The 22,844-nt window shown below is 36.5% G+C and overlaps 1 protein-coding gene across 2 annotated transcripts in view; it reads right to left on the bottom strand.

The window, feature by feature from the left end:
* Positions 1-11,782: 11,782 nt before the first annotated feature.
* Positions 11,783-22,844, bottom strand: part of LOC134750546 (muscle segmentation homeobox-like) — a 36,107-nt gene continuing 25,045 nt past the window's right edge. Inside the window, exons 2-3 of one of the 2 annotated variants that reach the window (XM_063685745.1) lie at positions 12,846-13,033; positions 11,783-12,358 (exon numbers count right to left, since the gene is read on the bottom strand). In XM_063685745.1, the coding sequence (XP_063541815.1) occupies positions 12,110-12,358; positions 12,846-13,033 (437 nt within the window). In that variant the 3' untranslated portion in view covers positions 11,783-12,109. The remainder of the gene's footprint in view (positions 12,359-12,845; positions 13,034-22,844) is intronic. The other variant, XM_063685746.1, reaches the window with a different exon arrangement.

The raw sequence follows: 22,844 nt of genomic DNA, 5'->3' as shown, positions 1-22,844 counted from the left end.
GCAAACCACATATGTGTATTTAAATATAGGTATTTAATTAAAAACTGTATAGGTACGATAATCCTCTATGTGTTGGTTATTGATTATTAATTTATTAGGTACATGCTATTTAAGGTAGCGAGGCATATGATGCGGAAAGCCATGTGACGCGGAAGGTATTAGGAATTTAATGAATGTGGAGGGAAGTAAGAGGAAAGGAAACCCAAGGAAAAGGTAGATGGACTGTGTCAGAGATAATATGAAAAGAAAGCAGGTGAATGACGAGATGACAAACGACAGTAGAGAGGTATGGAACTATGGAGGAAAAAGACACACTGCGTCGACCCCAAGTGATGGGAAATGAGCAAGCAAATGATTAAAGGTAAAGGCATACTAAAAAGTGAATTAAAATTTTCGAAGTCTCATAAACACTATCAAAGATATATGTAACTCCGTAATAAGTCTAAGGAAAAAACGTGCCTCGGAAGATTAAGAAAAAGTTATACTCGAATAGATGGCTCCACACCTTTGGCCTAAACTCGGCTAGATGGCATTGACGAGACCGTTTGATATTTAACAATTTTTCAGTGAAAGAACATGGGTCAAAGTCATATGGCGTTCTAAAAAAACATTTATCCATATACACGGAGGCTAAAAAATAAGTGCATTCCCGTTGCCAGGCAGGTTTTGGGATTCTACTGAGCAACTTTTACTATGGGACCAACCCCGATTCCGAAAAAAAAAAATTTGGCCGTTTCATACATTTTGGCTGGTCCATAAGCCCTCCAGTGGTGAAGGCCGGATATACATACATTTTTTGATATTTTTATAAATTTTAATTTTTAATTTAAATCGTGTGTCGATAGATAGAAGTAAATTTACTGTAACTACAAAATTTGCTATGACAATAATCCTCTATACTATCTATTCTCTTTGATTCTACTATGTAGCTCATAGATGGTATGATGAGACTACTGAATTTCAATAACTGAACGTTTTATTATTGATTATATACCACTATTAGCTGTTGACTAAATGGAAATTAGCTTTGAAATGGAATACCATGTAAAGGTGAGGCCATACCATTTGTCATGTCATAGTTGCACCGGTGGCGTCCATTTTTATATTTAACTTTCGTTCTATGGTATATTTTTAGGGTTCCGTACCCAAAGGGCAAAAACGGGACCCTATTACTAAGACTCCTCTGTCCATATGTCTGTCACCAGTCAGGTGTTATCTCATGAACCGTGATAGCTAGACAGTTGAAATTTTCACAGATGATGTATTTCTGTTGCCACTATAATAACAAATACTAAAAAGCACGGAACACTCGGTGGGCGAGTCCGACTCGCACTTGTCCGGTTTTTTTAATAAAACGGATCAAGGAAATATACAAAAACATTACTTTGAGCATAGAGTAACTTATACTAGAGCGGTACTGTCATAGTAAATTTTGTAACCCCAGTAAATTCACTGCCATCTGTCGACACACTTTAAAACTAAAAATAAATATTTATAAAAATACGATAAAATGTATTTAAATATGCATAAATGATTTTTTTATTTGCATTAATTATTTTTATATGATTTTGACCCATGTTCTTTCACTGGTATGCGTTAAAATTATAAATAACAAACGAAACAGTCAACGCCCTCTATACGAGTGTAGGCCAAAACTAGTGGCGCCATCTGATCGAGAATCAAATTTTCGTGATTTTCGAGGCACTTTTTTTCCTTAGACTGTATCCATCTATTACGGAGTTATATCTATCTTTGCTTTGAGCTACAAATTTACTCGATAAGGGTGTACCTAATTGATTAAACACAGCTTTCGTTAAAGTACTCATTGTGAACATAAAATATAACGCGTCAAGCGTTTCTTGATTGATTTATTGATTGACTTGTGTATGTAGCACGTAGCATTCGATATATTATGTTATGTAATAAATAATAATGGTCATAAATATTACATGTTCAAGTTTCAACACGGTGCTAATTGTGTTGAAAATAATAATATTTTATTTCAAAAAATTGGAAACGCACCATTTCAAGTAGCCATGACGGGTTACTTGAAGCGTTAAACATCAGTAATATAATATCTACGGGTTCATTATATATGGTCACGTGTTTAATATATCGCTTATCGATCGATAAATATTTACTTCGTACTTATGTTTTATAGTGTGAGGTACATTTTAAACTGCAACAAGTCAATAAATAAATGATATAAATATAAAAAAATAAGATCACCCAAGTCATTCATTTTGACTGTGCGTGTGTGCGTGAATATAAGTCCAAACGTGTACGGACCCAAATTCGCAAGTGGTTGGATTTCTAATTCTAATAGAATAAATAGCTTTTTGAAAATCCGCAAGTAGTGCGCAATCAGGGCACATTTTGGTCGCTAATAATCAGCATAACCTCCCTAGACATCCACCTTAACCTATAATTCTGTTGTTTTAAATCCAATACGATTAAATTTTTACAATAAAATTGAAATAATTTATTCGTAAGCACAAAGACAGAAGAGAAAATTATAAAAAAACAGAAAAACAAGCGCATGCCACGCGCTCAGACACAATGGCTGACCGCTAACAGAAAAGGATCAATGGCTTTTGTTTAACAGATTAGGGTCTTAGACGTAAAAATCATTTGATAAGATTCATATTATAATAGGGTCATGTTTTTACCCTTTTGGTTAGGAACCCTAAAAATAATAATTAAAGCGTATTTTTTTTTATAAAAGTACACATTAGTTACACCTGGAGGTCGATTCTAAGTTAACAATTTATTAAGGGATTGTACTGGTTTTGATACGACCTTGACGATGCTGCTCTTATAGTGATTGGCGCGTATCTCACGCGCGACTTTTACTTGATCATCATTCACATGCACTCAGCGTGTGCTTATCAAAATAAGATCAAAACCGTGACAAATTATTAAATCTGATTCAGATTTCTATACTTCCTTATCATTTTTTTTTCTGGGAAAAAAGTTATTTATTTACATAGATATATACAAACAAAATAACATATATAAACGAAATTAATAACTAGCTTAAATCTAAAATAGGCTCTTGAGGCATTGTACCAAGGATACTGGCGGCATTTCCTCGCTGTATCGCAATGCTGATAGGTCACCAGTTACGTCAACCAAATTTCTGCAAACAACTTGTGCGCGCTAGGACCCCATGGACTTAGAATTTCAAATCCGATAAACTCCAATTGATTGAATTGATTGGTGAACACTTTAGTACTTATATTTATCTATCAGTGTGTGTGATTTTTTTAACTTAGCAATTCGCTATCATAGCTTGCAGGTAGGTACTTACAAACCGGTCTTAGTATATTATGTACTTATTCCTTAATGTAAACATATGATTTAACCAAGTGGCATATTTATTTGTTCGTTCCGTTGTTCGATTAGGATCTACCGCTTTGGTGGTCAAATCGGCCCACAAGCTATGCCCAAAGTATGCTAACGATCCAAAGGGTTGCGTACATCTGATAACTCGAATGAGTTATGTTTAACTTTTTTATTAACAATTACCAACTAATGAGTAAAGTTGACAGTTTCGTATTAATTATGACAAATTGTAATGAAGGCGGTCGGTTTTAATTACTTAAAATTTCCGAGGACTTGCCTGTTTCAAAGTAGGTCAATTTCAGTTGTTTGAAACTTTTATCAATTTTAGGCGCAATTCATTTTTTACTTAAGACGATGTTTGCTAGTTTTTTGACCCCCTCCCCTCCACCCCACGGTTGCATTTATACGTTGACGTGACTTGTACGTCGCTGACGTCTCTTTTCGGAGGACGATTTTAATTTTTTTACATTATTTAAATATTCAGAAAAAAATTCGTATAGTATATTTAGAAAATAGGCTAATATATAAAGACACTTTACTTTTTAATTTGTATCTACCAACTCCGTCGCCGTTACCTACACCCTGAACTTTAAATCATGGGAAAAATAAACGAACAAATTTAGGAAAAAATGACATCGTTTTTTGCCTGAACTCTTTCAATTTACAAGTATAGGCACAGGCAGGTACCTACTTGTACAATCAAAAAATACCAACGTGTAAACGACAAGTCCAGGCGACATAACTGCAGTGCAAATTAGACAAAAAGCCGACTAACTGCCAACGGAAGCAGTAAAGCTGTTGCCGCGCATTCCGATCAAAGCACCTCCGATTTCTATATAATACTAAATATTAATGTTTTTATCAAGGGCCTGACACTCTTTGATAGAGAAAGATAGTCTTATTGCGATTCCTATAAGAGGAAAGAGAAAATAGTGCCATGCTTTGTCCTTATCACCGACCGGGATTTTTTTCATGGTCGGGTTATGGCAGCATAGGTAGGAGGCGATGGCGAAATACCGAAATTTATAAGTGAAAGAGAAAAAGAATTATGCTGATATACATTAACCTGTCAATACATGAATATGTCTTTCTGTTATCCCTGGTCGCTCGGTTTCATGTCTATAACTAATATACTATGTCTATGGTTTTTATCGCCATTTTGTACTTTGTCACAGTGACAATAGTATGAGGTCTCTAGCAAGTTTCATATTGAATGTCACTGTGACAAGGTACGCAATGGGTCGGAAATTTAATTCTTTGACTGTACAACATATATTTAGAGTCGGTCCAAGCCAACTCTGCATGGCATATGCAATGACAAAGTGTGGCAATGTCATCATTAATGACAAGTTTCTAAAAATATATGAGTTTTAATAATGGCACGGCCTCACTTTGTTCTGTTCAAGTCGGTGAAAACTTATCTTAGACAGACTCGATCGATATACCTGCAAGCTTAGAGGATATAACCAAACGGAGTAGCCTTTAACGGGCGTTCCCCTCAGGTGGCCAATGGTCATACACAATGTAATGTAACGTTTATCTGACATGGCTATTTTTACGTTACGTATACATTTGACGTTCCCCTCCTCCGAAAAAATCGGCAGACTTTTTTGTACAAAAAATTACAGACAAGGCGTCTTTGTTCGGTTATATCCTCTAAGCCTGCAAGAGTTTTCGGAAAAGGCCAGACTCCGGGCTAAAGAGCCTTAGTTTTTACACTTTCCTGAATTTAGTAAGTGACGACATGACGTAGCAAACGTAGAAGTGAAACGGAGATATCTCCATCGTGTCTCACATATTACGCCGTCCCTCTCGTCAGTCATTCATCGTCGTTCTCTTAAAGCACCGCCTTGGTATCCTTGTCAGTGGCAACGTGCCATATCATACTTCACGCAGAAGTTGGCAACTTAGTGTGGACGGATCTTACTAAAGGGACCCACTGATTATCAGTCCGTCGGACGATATCAGCCTATCAGTTAAAACAAAACGTTGACAGTTCCGAACAACTGACAGGCTGATATCGGCCGACGGACTAGTAATCAGTGGGCCCCTTAAGAGTTGCGCAGTGGTTTATTTTAGATTTGGGGTTAAATCAGTTAAAGTTCTTCAATTAAATATACTTAACATACCTAACATAAATCAGTCTTTTGCAGCTTTAAGCACATTTGGACCACCCTACTCTTCAGCTCTTCAAGCTTCAACCGCTGAACCGATTTAAATGAAATTTGGTACGGAGATAGAGGTAGTTTTTATCGTTCATCATCATCCCACACAAACGAAGTCGCGGGCAGAAACTAGTTGTAAATATTTCCTAAGTAAACTCCTCATTACTTGAAAAAGGGCGTTCCCATCCACCCTACCGTGCATATGTTACTCAACGAGCCATCATTACGAATAACCACCAATTACAATAAATTACCGGCCGCGTGCAGCAATAAACGGCCATTTTGGTAAATAAATAAATAAATGAGTAATTAATGCGCGTTTGTCTGCGTTCGGAACGTCGCGGCATACGAATCTGTGCATTAAAACAAATTAACATTGGCTATGGTTGAGAACATACAGAGCGGCGCTACGTAGCGCAGCGCGGCGTTGTGAAATGTTAAATGTCTGCAAGTTTTTTTTTACTTAATACGTGTCACGCTTTGAAGAGCAGTCTTATCGCTAAAGCCACCGCCACCCAGCCTTCCAATCCAATGCAGGAGGCAACCTATTATTTACCTACGATCAAACCAGGCTTGAAAGATCTAGTTTCGTAGTATTCGTAGATGTTAATTTTATTTCCTGGTATTTTGTACAATAGTCCGAAAATCGAAGAAGGAAAAATTGGAGGCAGGTTAAAATTTATCTTTTTCTTTGGTCCTAGTCATCTGGCCAACGTTGCTCTTACGACATTCTGTTTCTCCATCTCTTGACTTAATGCATGCTCCTCTTAGCATCTCCCCCTTCTTCCTACCACTTTCTCTTCTGATAGTTTTGATGTTGCAGGAATTCCAACAAGTTCCTTCTTCTATTTTTGATGATTCTTAAAACGCTGTCCAATGTCACTGTAAGGGCAGTGGGGAGACACTCCTCCTTTCGGGCAAACTCGGCTCCGTTCGGCTCAGCATTACTCCGAGCAATTATTAGGGTTGGCACAACTTGACGCCCCTTTGCGTGCACGAGCACAGATAAGATAATGACTTGAATTTTGACAACCCTAAATATCCGAAAGGGATAGTGGTAAGGGTAATGTTCGGATGTCAACTGCAGTTGCTTTTCTGTTGGGGTGTCGTTGCTGCTGCGTTACTGCCGAAATTATGACTTTCAATCCGTCACTTTTTATCAAGGAAATTGACAGGTACAGCGATGGCAACAACGACGCCGCAACAGTAATGCAGCTGCACTTGACATCACCTTTGATGTCACGTTATTGTCATTGCGCACAGCTGCGTTGCGATTGTCATTGCATACCGCTGCGTTGCGCGGCGAAAAACTACTCCGTGTGTGCTCCGCGAATATGGAGTGTGCGATTGTTTTTTATTTCGCGACCAACGCCAATTAGTGGACGGAAGCACTGCGATGGAAAAAGTTGCCGGATTGGCTTGTGCCCATTCATTACTACATGAAGCCATAGCACTTAGACGGCCTTATAAACGATCTTGGTCAAAACTGTATGACTGAATTAAGAGTATTGTAATACAATGTTGCAGTTTAGACAGCTTTTTGTACTCCTTTGCAATTAATGTTGCTGTTTAGGAAGTTTTTTGCCAGTTCAGTTCGTGGAATAAATTAATGAAGTGAGTTAATTAAGTTTATTCGTGTGACATTTCTTAATGTTTGTTTGTGACTATTATTGGACTAAAGTTCGACAGGAAGCGTGGGAGACTTCACTTTAAAAATAAATTTAATTTTGTTATTGGCATTAAATGACCATGAATTATAGTCTAATAATTATTAATGACTGAATTAAAGGTATTGTTCCTATTTACACTGTTGCAATTTAGAGAGCTTTTTGCCCTACCTCTGTTCGTCGAATAAATTAATTACGTGAGGTGGATAATTTAACTCGTGTGGCATTTCTTTATATTTGCTTGGATTAATAACATATAGGACATATATTTAACAAGCGTGCTAGTACTCTTTTTAAAAACAAATTTAAAAAACGTGGTTTACCTACCTACTAAGAGCAGCATTCAGTGACAACTGTAAAAACTGTTAATTGCTCACTACAGAGGGTGCTTAGGAGAGAAGTTCTATTAAAAGACTGGTGGCTGTCTTTAGTTGTAGTCTTTTCCGGTATCTAGGTATTTGACCTCCAAAAACATTTATTTTTACTTTATTAGCTTTTTTAACTTTTTGCGCCTACATTTTAGTCTCGCTATGATTTATTTCTTGAGAAATTGACCCACTTGGGATGGCAGAGAGTAGAAATAAAATTCAACCAACTTGTTAACAACACAAACAGACACTATTAATTATTACCAATCATTTATTCCGATATGTGGCAGTTTCTTATATAGGTTCTATGACATACTAGCGCTATCTAGTTTGCGTCGGAATCAGCGACATCTTTGAAGTAATTTGAACAACAAAGTAAACATACTCTATATCGGCTCGAACACCTAATTGTGGTTGGTGCAACCGGCCCTTACTCTACGAATGTTTTTCTTCGATACGATGTAGGTACAGAAAGCTACGGGTGAAGCCGTAGATTTCGTAACACTGTTTTACTAATAGTCCCAGCAAGTGTGGGTAAAATGTTACATATATTTACATTCACTCATTGATTTTATTAGTCGTTCATTCAAATACAAATGCCATACAGCTACATCAGCATGTGTTAGAGTTTTGAATGATTCACGGTTAGTTTCACTAGACTTATATTGACCGTGATATAGATCGTGATTACCTTTTGTAATCACGTAACGTCACATGTGTGTTTTGCATGTAACTTCGTCGAAATATCTGGAGCTCATAAATAATACAAAAGGTAATCACGGACTATATCCCGGTCAATATAAGTATCAGTATATGTTATCCATTTATTTTGGTGCAAGCAGAAAAAAGGTAGTCATGGTAATAAAACTTCAATTTTGTACTAATAATTAAGTATATTTTTTATCGTAAATTTATTTTAACAGATGTATACACTGCAGGGGAAGGCTTTCACATTGTTATTATAAGAATAAATCAACCAGGACACGTGAAACAAATGAAAATTCGTATTGCTGTGAAGTACTTACTAACCCAGGTAAAAAAAAAATACCAAGAGAAAGGAAAGCATTATTTTCTTGTGATAGATTTGAATGTGATTATTTCAGCAAAAAACATTTCATGATAATTTGAATGTACTTACTATGGGTTTATTTTATATAATCATGATTCTACCATCAACTCTTGTAAACTTAGGAACTGTTTTTTCAGTTCTCGATTCTGTTCACAATAATAATCTATAGGTAGGTATTATTTTGTTTCACGGTCCAAAAAGAAAAAAAAGAAAAAACTGTCCCTTAGTTTATATTCAATTTACGTTAAAATTGTATATACAGACAGCGCATAAACCAGAGGAATTTTAAAAGGTAGGTAGTTAGGGAGCTAGAGAGGAAAAAGGTGTCATTTGAAATAAAAGCCTTAGAAGAAGCTAATGTGAGTTGATGTAATAGGAACACATATAAAGACAAAATAAATGTACAATTCTAAAACAATGACTATGGCTCAATTTCTCACAATTATCGCACTAAATAGGACTGTGTTAAAAAATCTAACATCTTAACTAGGGTGAGCTTATCTCTACAATAAGTTAAATATATCAATATTTACATTTACATTTGATATAAATGCATTATCAGGATGACGACGTACGACTTAAATTCGACAAGTTAACTGTTAATGGTTTACACATATTTTTTGATGAATTTAAAAATCATTCCAACCAAACTCATGGGAGAGATGAATTTCACATTTTTTGGCTCTGTTTTGAACGGTATTTTAATCAGTGGGGGGGATACTCCTCCTTTCGGGCTTTCTCGGCTCCATTCGGCTCAGGATTGTTCCGAGCAATTATTAGGGTTGACACAATGCGACATCTCTTTGCGTGCACGACCACAGATAAGATAATGACTTGAATTTGACAACCCTAAATAGCGAAAGGGATAGTGCCATACATTAGAAAGGGACAGCGTGATTCGTCCCTGTAAAATATGTATTGGGACGGAGGAGCAAATAATACACGTAAGCTAGTTGTAAGACCGATTGTTTATTTTCTACCCACACATATGAGTATATATATGACAGTCCCTGAATCGCTGCCAAACTTCAGTTTTGTAGGAAGTGTCCTTTCTGTACGGTAGTACGGGTTTCGGTACCGTAGAAGTACTAGAAACGAAGAAGTACGTAAAGAGAGACCGAAGCCCTCGTACGCGTATACGTATAACGCGTCTGGCCAACTCTATTGTAGCACCTGCAATAGTCTTTAAGACCAAGTTCGGCCTGGCCAGCCACATTCGAGCCCATAATAGGCGTAATCCATAATTGCTGAGGTCGCCGTCATCGAAACCGATGAGGAGGACTATATAGAAGTAATACTAGTACTATTATTTATTCTGTGTTTTAATTACAGCTAAATAATTTACTATTGTTACGGCTGCGTACAAACGAAGGTTTCAATAAGTCATAAGTAATTTATTTGCGAAAGATAGGGTACACATAGGGTGTTAGGATGGTGGATGTTGTGTGTGAATAGGGTACAAAATTTAATGCTTAATAATAGGTATATACCTTTGTGCTATAACTGCTATAAGTATATATATAGAGGCAACTTTTTGTATGCCGAAGGTAGTAAATAACCAGAAAAAATATTTAAGCAAGGTAATTTTAGTTTTGCAACTAAGTTACAGTAACGATGTCAAAATGTCGAATTTAGTTATGACCATTATGACCAAGATATTTTTAGACAATCATCGATGTGTACAAGGAAATAAAGTATTTCTATTTATAGTCCGTTTTTACGATAGAAAAATTTACTTAAAAGAGCTAGAGGAAACAAAAATACTTAATCCAAACTAAACTCTGTTTTATAATTTTCATCTTACTAAATTAAAATAAAGGTAAGGTTAAGCAGCCAAAGTGCATACCCAATTTTTTAATGGAATTCAATTTTGCAGCGGGGTGTACATTATATCTCGAGTATTTCAACCATATTTGCAGTATCCAAAAAACTATTGATCATTTCGGTGGCCTGCTTTTACCGAAAATGACGTCTTTGAACCTCTCAACCGTATACCTATGATGTAAATCTACCAATATTGTAAAAATCTGATAAGAATAGATAGGTACCTCTGATATATTTTTAGATTAGGAAAAAGGAAACAGGTGGTGTCTAACATTACATTAAAGTAATGTAGGCAGGTATATATATGCATGGAAACTATAAACAGAGTTTAGTTTGAGAAATACTTGCATAAATGTACAGAAGTCGAAAAATTAAGTATATATCGCAATAGGGAATATTACGCAAAACTGCGTAGAGGGCATCACTAGCACAATCACAGGGCCTGCCGCGAAACACGAAAATCGAAAGTTCAGTTTCTTCCTCTCTTTCTCTCTTGCGTATTCGATCGATAGATGGGCAGTGGATGGGCAGATAACCAAATTTCGATTTTCGCGTTTCGCGGTAGGCCACCTGTAAACAAACCGCCCTTGATGCATCAATGTCATAGTGAAAACTTATCAAAAATCTGTTTAAGGCATAGTATGGGCATAGGTTGGCTGGAAGAGATCGCTGTTTAGCGATAAGTCCGCCTGTTGTTACCTACCAATTTATATCTTTTCTCAATGTCTGTATCTTTTTTTCATGTAGTGTGCACAATAAAGCATTTTATTATTATTATTATTATTATGTATAATATAACATTTAAAACTTTCGCGTTTTGAACACATATTAATCACATTTAAAATCGGGTCTATAGCGAATTTATTTTGTTACCTTTGTTTTGTGCAGGGGTCGGAAACGTTCTTTTTCGTTCTTTTGTTTATAATTTCATTTTTAATGGGACGTTTTAATAATGCAAAATTGTTTCCTAAATACATGATTCAGTCCTACGTAATGAGCATAAAAAAATTCAAAATATTGGGCTAAATATTTCGGGGTTTTAAAAAAATATCGGTTCCGAGCCCTGGTTTTGTGGACGTTTCGGCACAGGTTTCACTGGTCGTGGTCAAAATAAATTCGCGATTGACCCGATTTTTAATGTGAATTATCAGTATGTATAAGTTACTCTATGATTAAGCATGTGCAATAGTGCTGCACTCTGGCGGCAGAACATTGCAGTAATATTCCCTATTACGTAAGTACTTTTCAGAAAATTTCTAATTAACAGTCAGTTCTCATTGAATAAATATGTAAATGCGTTTTATAGGCATTCATTTAATGTCGTCATGTCGTCAATGAATGAAGTCGTTTAAAAAGTAACTATTTCTTTTAGGTTTTAATACTAACAAACATTCATGAATGCGACGTTTCGCTCATAAACTGTCTCATAAATGTCTATTGCCCTAACGTTTGTTTAAGTCTATATATACACAATTATCAACTATTTTTAAAATAAATTAACTCCTGAATTTAACTTATACAATTGCACTTACTGATTTAAAGTTCGTTCAGTATACTTGTTACCGCCGCTGTTAGAGAAAGTTTTGAATCACAGACAACGAAATTTGAACACTGATTTTAAGATGGCGGCTGCTCGTTTGACGTTTCACGCGTACCCGCGTGCTCCAAACGTCAATGGGGCTGTAAAGAGTTCAAAATGTTCATGTTGATGGCGTGTTGGTGTGTGGGAGGTCCTCCAAGGAAGCTGAGTTGGGGGCGCGTGGCGGCAGCCATGGCGGCGAAGAGCGGGGGCGCGCCGCCTCCCCCAAACAGGGCGAATGATGGAGGCAGCAGCGGCCGTGCGGAGAGACGTAGTTTTTCGATTTCGGCTTCTTGCAGCCTTTTCGCTTTCGCGCGCCGATTTTGGAACCAGATTTTGACCTGGAAATAAAATTGTCTGTGTTACCCATCGTTAACTTAAGAAGGAGAAAAAACTAAAAAGAAAAGCGTGCGCAAAGTGGGTGTTAGTTTTTTTCAATGAGGAGAGTGGTTCGCCTCTTGGTCTTGTAACGGTTGAGTTGAAGTCAATGACTCAGAATGACGACGTGAACTCAGTACGTTCTGCAAGGGTGGTGGTACTGTTGAAGTCCTTTTTGCAACGTGAGAACTAGTGAGAAGGTTGAGTTTGTGATAGCAAAATACGATTAGCACTGAACATACCTGTGTCAGTGAGCCTCAGTGATGATGACAACTCAGCACGCTCAGCGATGCTTAGGTAGTTAGGAACTGCTTATCTCTGAATTTCCTCTCGAGTGCGAGCAGTCGCGTGGTGAAGAATGTTCTTGGCTTGCAATTTAGCTTGTGCAAACGTTAGCTTGCTGCTTTACCTGTCTCTGTGTGTTATACCTAGTTTATAGACTGAACATACCTGAGTCTCAGTAAGCCTCAGTGACGACGAGAACTCAGCACGCTCAGCGATGCTTAGGTACTGCTTATCTCTGAATTTTTTCTCCAACGCGAGGAGTTGCTGCGTGGTGAAGGGTGTTCTTGGCTTGCGGTTGGGCTTGTGTTTCCGAAGTTGGCAGCGCACAACGGGAGGGCCACTGGGAGGCCCTGCTGAGGACAAATAATCTTCATTTAGTTGAGTTTAAGTATGAATATGTGTTTTTGATACTCATGTTGAAGGGATTAGGTAATGTCAGTTACGACCTTGCTTCAGTTACAATGTCGATGGGAACTGACCGTACAGTTCACTGGAGGCCTTAAAAGTACGTGGTGAATTCTTTATTAGGATATGATCGAAACCCAAAAACAAGGCGTCAATAATTCTGGACAGAAGAAGACATATTTTATGTCATATCTCGAATCGATAGATCATTGTACTAAAGGAGCCCACTGACTATCAGTCCGCCGGACGATATCGGCCTTGTCAGTTAGAACAAAAATTTGACAGTTCCGAACAACTGACAGGCCGATATCGTCCGGCGGACTGATAGTCAGTGGGCCCCTTAAGCAAAGCTTAGCTCAGTTTCAGTAGTTCGGTCGGTCAAACAGGTGTTCCGAGTTTAGACTATGCTGGAACCAGTGAATTTTCCATTTACACTTTAATTAAAAATCGAGAGATTATTGTGTGCCAGACATTTTTCTTGATTTTTGCGACCCGAATTCTTATCAACAATATGTATTTCCTGAAAAAACCTAGACGTTCACCGTCATAGTCATCTTTAGGTAATTACAAATCCATTACCAATTTTTTATTTTAATTCCCGGAAGTAGGTTCCAAATCGTAGGACAAGCCATTGCGAACACGAAAACAAATATTATTATTTAATGGCCACCTAACCAGTTTACGAACGAGCCACCCAACGCTTCCCGTTTCAGCGCATGCGTGAAATGCATTATGCAACACTAAATTTTATAGGCACTAACCGTTAGTGTGGACATACTTGACACGTTCAGGTGTGTAAACGGAATAATACCAGTGATGCACCGGCTATAGGTTTGGCCGACTAGACGATTAGCCGGCATCGCCGCCCGGATGATCGATTAGTCGGCTGACAAGTGGGCCAAGTCCAGAATTCTTACATTACTAAGTATAAAGGTTACATTCAGATGGGAAATACAATCGTTTTGCTCCTTGCATCGCGCTTTTGTGATTAATGTGATTATTTCGGCCAGTTACCTACTGATAAAGGTATCTATAAGTCGTCCCGCCATCTTACCACCGTTCCTAACCATCTCAAATAATACAAATAAGAAAGAAAATACCTACTGATGATGATGATGATGATAAACCCTGAATAGGTATTTGAGTAAAATAGTTGTAACACATGATAAATAATTTTTGAACTCTGATTTAAACTTACAACGATTTTCAGTGAGTATGTGATTGCCTGCCTTAAAAACGTCGTAGAATAAAAAGCTCAGATTTTTTTTTAACTCACTGGTATACCAGTGAATTACCTGCCTTAAAAACGTCTTTAAAAACAAATCAGCAGTAACTTATTAAGTATTTATGGCCACAATACCTACTTCAATACAGTCTATTCAAATAAAATTATCTCACTTTTCGCATCAACATTTTAAACTGCCAACCAAACCAAATTAACAGACGCTGTCACATCAACATCGCGAGCCAATTTAATAGACCTCATACGCAAACCTCAAAGCAAATTTTTCAAAATCAGATACGCACCTAGACAATCCAATAAGGATTCTCCTTTCTCGTGCCGTGATAAAATACAACAATTTCAATGGGCACCTGCAGACGTATCAATGCGCGCCACCGAGCTTAATGAAGATATAATATCCATCGCGGATTTATTTTCCCGCGCGCCGCCATTTTGTGATGACAGACCATAGAGCATTTGTGTAATGGCGACCAATTAAGCGAGTTCGGGACGGTTAATAGGATTTAGTTGTCAATGTCGGGTTTAATTGGATTGTTTGTAATCTTTGTGAATGAATAAATTATTATTATATTTTTGCTTGTATGGGATTTGCAGGGGCGGGGGTCTTTTAGAGTTATCATGGTTAGCTTATCTTACTAACTTGTCAAACAAATTAGAACAAAACTATTATAATAAGATGTACCTGAAGGTACATACTTTACACTGGTTTAAGTATAATTGCAGACTACTTTGATGTCTTAATTTGGTAACATGGCGGCCATGGTATGAAATGTGTAGGTAACTATAAATTTACAACTATATACCCACACAAGGAAGACTATGGCAAACACGTTGCGTCACGTTTTTACTGATTTATTAGTTTTGATATGATATACTAGTGTCCGCCCGGTTTCGGTAGTGTCTAACCGAAGTTTCGGTTTCGGTAGGCTTCGGCATAAAAACATATTTTGGGCGAAAGATTCGGTTTCGGTTTTGGCGGTTTGGTTTCGGTCGGACACTAGTATGTACCTACAAGACACTGTTTATTAACATATAGTACACTTTCTGTGCATATATGCATTGTAATAAGTAACAAACGCGTAATTAAAAATCAATCAATATCACAAAAGGCGGTTAGTTCGTGACCGAGTACTTATTTCCTAATTCGATTTCGAATTCAAATCAAACTTCCTGCTAATAATAATGTGCTAATGATATAAAATATCAAGCGGCTCTCCATAACTTTTCTTCCCTTCTAATTTTCAGGCTTTGCCTCTTCTTAAGCAGATATTGGACAAAAAAATTGTTCATTTCTATAGTGCAAACAGTCCCATTCGGTTAATTTTAGACGTTACCATACAAACGGCTCATGACTGTGGCCAACGTTACCGAGGGAAGTTAGTTCAGCGTACAATTCGCAATAGTTAGTAGGGCTGTGCTATATTTACTCGTATAAGCAGGACAGTAGAAGAAAAGAAGGCGGAAACAGGCTCAACATGATGATGATGGCTGATAGAGCAAAGTGTTTCCCGCTCATCTATAAATTTTCTGATTGTACACCTACTAAACCTGTGTTATGTACAATAAAGTGATTACTACTACTACTACTACTACTACTACTACTACTACTACTACTACTACTACTACTACTACTACTACTACTACTACTACTACTACTACTACTACTACTACTACTACTACTACTACTACTACTACTACTACTACTACTACTACTACTACTACGACTACTACTACTACTACTACTACTACTACTACTACTACTACGACTACTACTACTACTACTACTACTACTACTACTACTACTACTACTACTACTACTACTACTACTACTACTAACCCGAGCCCGCGGGGTTTTGGCAACAGCTAATATTTAGTTCCTTATTTTATGGTCGCGCTCACTTGCTTACTTTTCAATTCAATTAACAATGTTTGTTTCAGACTAAATGCCCATAAATAATATATAAAAAAAACAATACACTTTGCCACCACGTGACAGTAAGAGACAAGTGCCCTGTCAATACCGATGCGAAATACTAGTCTGTGGCACAGACTCTTTGCACAACTACAAAGCCAAATAGCTTGATCTTCTTTTTGGGCACTTTTAAATGCAATACATAAATTAATAACCAAGTAGATATATTAATGTATATGTAATGTAAGGCTGCGTTTCCACCAGAGATGTGCTAAGCAGGACGCATAGCGGTAAAATTCGACTATTAATCGATACTTAGTATACCTACTTATTTGTGTTAAGAAAGTTACTTTCGTTGTAAAAACAATGCTTGTAGTAAAGATTCTTCCCAAAGATTCACCAACTGTAACCGAGCCGAAATAGGCCGGCGTACATAATGTCGCCAAACGCGCTGTACTCAGATCCAAGATAGTATTGTGCCGTCGCCAATAAGCTGCACCGTGGCAAATATCAACCATCAACATATGGTATACCACTTCAAGTTACAAGGACGTAGGTACAGTCGGCTTCGGAAGTTGCGGATCAGACTTTTTTTATTGGAAAAGGGTAAGCATTCACAATCTCACCTGATAGTAAGTGGCGACGCTATTTATGGAGCATAATACGCTTATAATTATTCTTTAAGTTTAATTAAAATATATATGTTGAACAATTATATGTCTTGTGGCATATATGTACATACCTACTTTAAAACGCAAATTGTAGAAATATATGTCGGGAATTGTTGAGAATTTGTGAGATGAGATGAGAGATGTTAAATCTTAGTTCAGTTCAGTTTATTTATTGGTAAAAATATTTTACAGGTCACACAGGTACATTTGAAATACGACAGTTATATACAATTAAATATGATTGATAAAATACATTGGTCAAAGTTTTCAATTTCTTAAATAATCATCGTGCAATAGTTGTCACTTGTCAATACAATAATATTTTAAATAATCTCTTTCATAAAATCATCAATAGAGTAACATGCTTGGTCAAGGAGTAGACATTTAAGTTTTTTATTAAATATTGAATCGCTTTCTGTAAATTTAATGTCAGTAGGAATTTTGTTGTATATTTTTGGCCCGATAACACAGAGACTTTCGGGCCTTCGCGAGTCGTTGAGTAGGAGCGATTAGCATGGGCATTCTGCGGCTGTCTGCGTCGCGGGTACAGGTTTTTTTATATGCATCTAGGTTTGCTCTAACGTATTTGCATGCTTCTAATATAGTTACCTATATGTTGTACTCGTAGTAGCTAGGTATCGTTTCACAGTGTATTAGTTATAACGGTAATGCTGTGTAAAGGATGACTCACGTTAGACCGGGCTGTGATCGGGCCGGAGCTTCCGGCGCTTCGTTTTCTATGGAAAGCATCACGTGATCACCTGTCATGTTATAGAAAAGTAATAGCCGGAAGCTCATGTCATAGAAAAGTAAGCGCCGGAAGCTCCGGCCCGGTCACGGCCCGGTCTAACGTGAGTCATCCTTAATACTTACTCAAGTTACTCATACTACGAAGTTTTTGACTCTATTACCAGTTCAAGACAAACACGACTAGACATGATCTGGAAAAAGACCAGAATAATAGAGTTGATAAAATGACGTGTCGTGCCATATTATAATGCTAACGTGTGGATAAGCAATCATATACGCATACCTAACAAATAAATTATTCTTCTTAAATTATTTTTAATTAATTATTCTAAGACCTACCACAACGTTTTGTATGGTAATAGGGGTCGCGGTTTCAATAATAAAGTTCACCCATATTCATGAATTCAAACATTCCCGAAAGGAAATTGAAATATTAACATGCGAATTGATTTAGGTCCAGACAATAACGGCAGGTCATTACTCCTTATTGGCAGCGAATTTCATTAAATTATTAATAGTTTAGTAATGCAGTTTGCAATCTAATCGCGTGTCCTAGACAAACTAAAGAACCTATACATATACACGGTGTTACTTGAGCCACTGAAAACCTGAGACATCCCAACAGATTTTTTTTAATTCTAAACTCATCTTGAGTATTTATTCTTTAATGCGATAAATATTTAAAAAAATATTCGTTGTTTAGTTTTCTTAACAATTCTATTCGACTGGTAATTCTACACAAGATACTTCGTCGTTTTAGTGACATCAAACAATTGCTAGTTACCATCGTAAACACTGTTAACTGACCATTTGCATACCTTACTGCAACGAGATACGAGATAAGGTTTACCAATGGCCAGTTAAGGGTGTTGCTCATTGACAAATAACGTGTCAAATGCTAGTTATTGATATTGCATTACAAACTTGTAGACTGAGCATGTAAAAATAATGAAAAAAAAATAAAAAAAATACCCCCATTAAAATATAGGTAGCGCAATCGATTCTCCTATCGATTCTGAACAAACTGTTTTTAGGTTTTCAGTGGGTCATGAAACTCCGTGTATACGTTGTAAATCCACCATTAAAAGAATGGTATATTTTAATATTTGTTTTATTTAAATAGCGCCATAAGCGCTAACATAATTTGGTTCTAGATGTTACGTAAAGAACTTTGAATCAAATATGTCCTAACAGTAACACTCTTAAGAGTCACACGATCACGCCCTCATAAAGCCGCTTCCATACAATCGAAGTTACGCTTTTATTTTAAAACGTCATGCAACTTGACATAAACATTTACGTAACATACTCGTATTAGACATAGAACTACCAGAACCAGAAACTACCAGACGGTAGTTTTCGTTGATAAACATTGTTATATAAAGAAAATAGACCGTGTAGAAGTTATGTACGGAAAACTAGTTATCTATTTTGACTGGGCAATTACCTAGTTAGTTAGTTTTACTGGGCATTTTCCGCAAGTCGACATCCAATGTGCCTATTTTGCGTGAATACGAGGTAGGCCTACTCTAACCACCCCAGCTCGTCCATGAAACCTAGCAATGTCTTCAGGTTGCTAACTGCCTCCTTCAGTGTGCACGGATTCCCTACCAATTACCTAGTTAAAGACACTTGATAAGTTGAGCATAACTGAAATGAAGTGAAATCATGGAACTGAATCGTATTCTCAAAGAGTTTACTTAAGATAGTTGTTACAAAAAACGTCTTTAAAACAAACTAGATAAGTAGGTATTGTAGTTTTTAAAAGGTATCTAAAAATCTAAATCTTATGAAATGATCTGAACTCTAGATATTGACTTTCGTCTCCCTTCAATAAGTTATGTAAATTGTACCTACAATTATGCAATTAATACATACATACATACATATAATTAGTACTTTAAACACAGATCACGTATTTTAGAAAAATAAACAAAAAACTTATCGATAACCGAAGAATTGATGCGTAACAACGCAGCACCCGGAATAGATAATTTATATTTTTTTTATTCTATAATCTATGGGCATGGCTTAGCTCTATGCTCTATGGTCGCTAGTGGCGCGTGGCCCGCTAATGGTTATGGCCGGAAAATGACCGGAGATGCATTTTCTTGCTAATTACCGTCGATGTAAGTGCCGACGTAATTACACAGATACTAAGAACATGACGTTTTGACGATTAATGTAGTAAATTCCTTTGAGTTTTTCACCAAATACCTACTATCTTACATTGTGTGTAGGGTTGCCATATGGAAAAATGGAATGTCCTGACAAAATTTTGGACATCACCCTAAAAATCATGATACCTATTTCCTGGACGGTAATTTGTTTACAAATAACCCGCCCGACATCGTCCACGATTTGACGACCAGTACCACGATAATTCGTTAAAATCCCTTATTTTGAAACCTTTCATGGGCCACAAGTCCCTTGATTCGCCACCATATGCTGTAGCTTCAATTTGCTTTCCTGTCCCCCACTCCAAACTTTTGGCTAGCATCTAGTGATTAGTTAAGGTTTCTAAAAAACGCAGACATAACAAGAACCAAAAATTCTGACATGTTAGGGGAAATCCTGGCTATGGCAACCATAATTGTGTGTGATTTATACAGTTAGCCCATGGTCTTTGATTGCTTGGGTAATATACACGCGATTTAAAAATTTATCTTTCATAGAGTTTATTCCTACAGGTGTTTGCTTTACAGATACGAGTATAAGTCTCTCTAAACTTGAAACTAACCCTGAATCATTCAAAACTGTTAGGTATAAGACGTAAAGACCTACTATTACTTTACATATATATATATAAGTAATTATATATATATATAAAGTTTATTTGTAACTCCTTAAACTGAAGAATAAATATGGTTATAAAATTATTTATTTGTTAAAATATTTATTCATCAGTTACCTGCTTAGTAAGCAGTGATACCGGATAGTCGGCTTTCCCGACTAGTCGGCGACTAGTCGACGTCTAGTCGGTACATCCCTACTGCTTACGCATTTGATAGGAACTTGGTGGGAGACTGGTCAAGACCGGGATAGTTAGGAGGAGGGAAGCGTTTGCCCAGCAGTGGGACACTCTAGGCTCATATAAATAAAAACATGTTTGTATATATTTCTTTATTTATTTTTATTTATTTAGTCACAATCATCACATGCACAAACTTACAGCTAAGATACCAAAACGCTTATGCGGTAGAGATATTAGATACAAAAAAAAAGAAATAAAAAAAAGTTTAAAGTAGTTTATTAAAAGAAGTTGAAATACTTATAGTTAAATTGTGCATTTAAAGATATTGCCGGTATTATAATTTATACATCAAACTATATTCGCTATTTCGTAACCTTTTTGATATTATAGGAGTAGGTATAAAGTATTAAAAGTTAGCCAAATTAATTGTCATTATGTTGAAAACAAAGAAATTACTGCTAAAGAAAGGGGGTTAAGCTAATATTCCTTAATACCCCCTAAACTTTAAAATATCAACTCTTACTGAAACAGAATACAAAAAAAACTACCTTAAAAGGAAAAGTTATTCGTTGGGCGAAAATTAACCATACAGTTGTAAGGTTAATTACCGAGTAACAGTGGAATTTCAGAATTCCAGTCATTAAAGTAAATTAAGGTAAACTCAAAGTAGAGATACCTTTTATGGCTCGTTGGTTTTCCAAGTATCTGATGAAAGAAATTAATCAAAAAATGCTTCCACACTTCATTGGGCTTTTCTTTTTTTACTACTGAGTAAGTAGGTAAATACTGCCTATATATGGTATAATTTGTAGTAAAAAGGACGAGACATTTTTCGATTATTTCTTGCTCTTTTTTGCCTTTTTGTAAACAAAATTGTTTATTTTAATTTTTAGGCTTCCTGTGTTTAAATGGAACCCATATATGTAGTTTCCGTCGTGATCTCTGCCCAGATGACTGGCCGCATTGCCTCTCTATCCAGCATGGTTGATGAAAATAATACAGGACACTGCAGCCTCGAAGGCCTATCCGAACTACCACTACTATTAATCGAGTCGAAACGATCTTGTTTATAATGATATCAAAATGAATGCAACCTTATTTTCTTTTGTTTATATCATTTTATTCCTTTAAAACCCAACTTGTTGATAAAATAATGCTATAAGCAAAACCGGCTACTGATTGTTACCACAGACTTATAAAGCTGCTGTTAAAGGCGGCGCGGAAAGGAAATATATTAATACTTAATTTATAACTCAGTTATTGTTTGTTAATCAATGGTTAGCCGTAGTTTTATGTCTGCATTCGAAACATAATTAAGACATAAAGACGTTCCTGGAAGACTAAGAAACTTTATTAAAATTAACAAAACAACCAAACTCAGTTAAAACTCTCAATCATTATCTTATCGCATAAAATTGTGCTTTTATGACAGCTTGACAGCAGCTTACGGTGGCAATTCCCTGTAATTATACAATTATATGTCGTAGCAAAGTAGTTGCGACGTTTCTACGCATTTTATTGTATTAGGAAACGACGACGGGTAATCATAACGTTGACAAATACACTCGCTAGGTATTTACCCATTTAGATATAATTTATACTGGCGATATCTATATTTAGCCTGCGATTTCATAAAGTTGAATGATTATGATGATTGTTAAAAACTAAAAACTGCCTACTCTATTTCCTTTTCCGGTCAATCTATCTACATATCAAATTTTATCTTTTATGTGTGAAGATGTAGCAGATAGATAGACTTTCGCATTAATTATATTATTTAGTAGGGATTTATTTTACCTATTTAATTGGTATAAATTCTATATTAAATTCTCTTAATGGTTTTGTTAGATTTTTTTCAAGTTATAATTATAAGTAATGTTGTGTACCATTTTGCAAGAAGCGCTGGTGGCCTAGCGGTAATAACGTGCGACTTTCAATCCGGAGGTCGCGGGTTCGAACCCCAGCTTGTACCAATGAGTTATTCGGAACTTATGTAGGAAATATCATTTGATATTTATACCAGTCGCTTTTCGATGAAGGAAAACATCGTGAGGAAACCGGACTAATCCTAACAAGGCCTAGTTCCCCTTCTAGGTTGGCAGGTCAGATGGCACGATGGCAGTCGCTTTCGTAAAAACTGCCTACGTCAATTCTTAGGATTAGTTGTCAAGCGGACCCCAGGCTCCTATGAGCCGTGGCAAAATGCCGG

This window comes from Cydia strobilella, chromosome 20 (genome assembly GCF_947568885.1).
Source record: "Cydia strobilella chromosome 20, ilCydStro3.1, whole genome shotgun sequence".
Lineage (NCBI taxonomy): Eukaryota > Metazoa > Arthropoda > Insecta > Lepidoptera > Tortricidae > Cydia > Cydia strobilella.
Note: the sequence above shows the minus strand (reverse complement) of the source record. Positions and strands in the feature narration are given on the sequence as shown.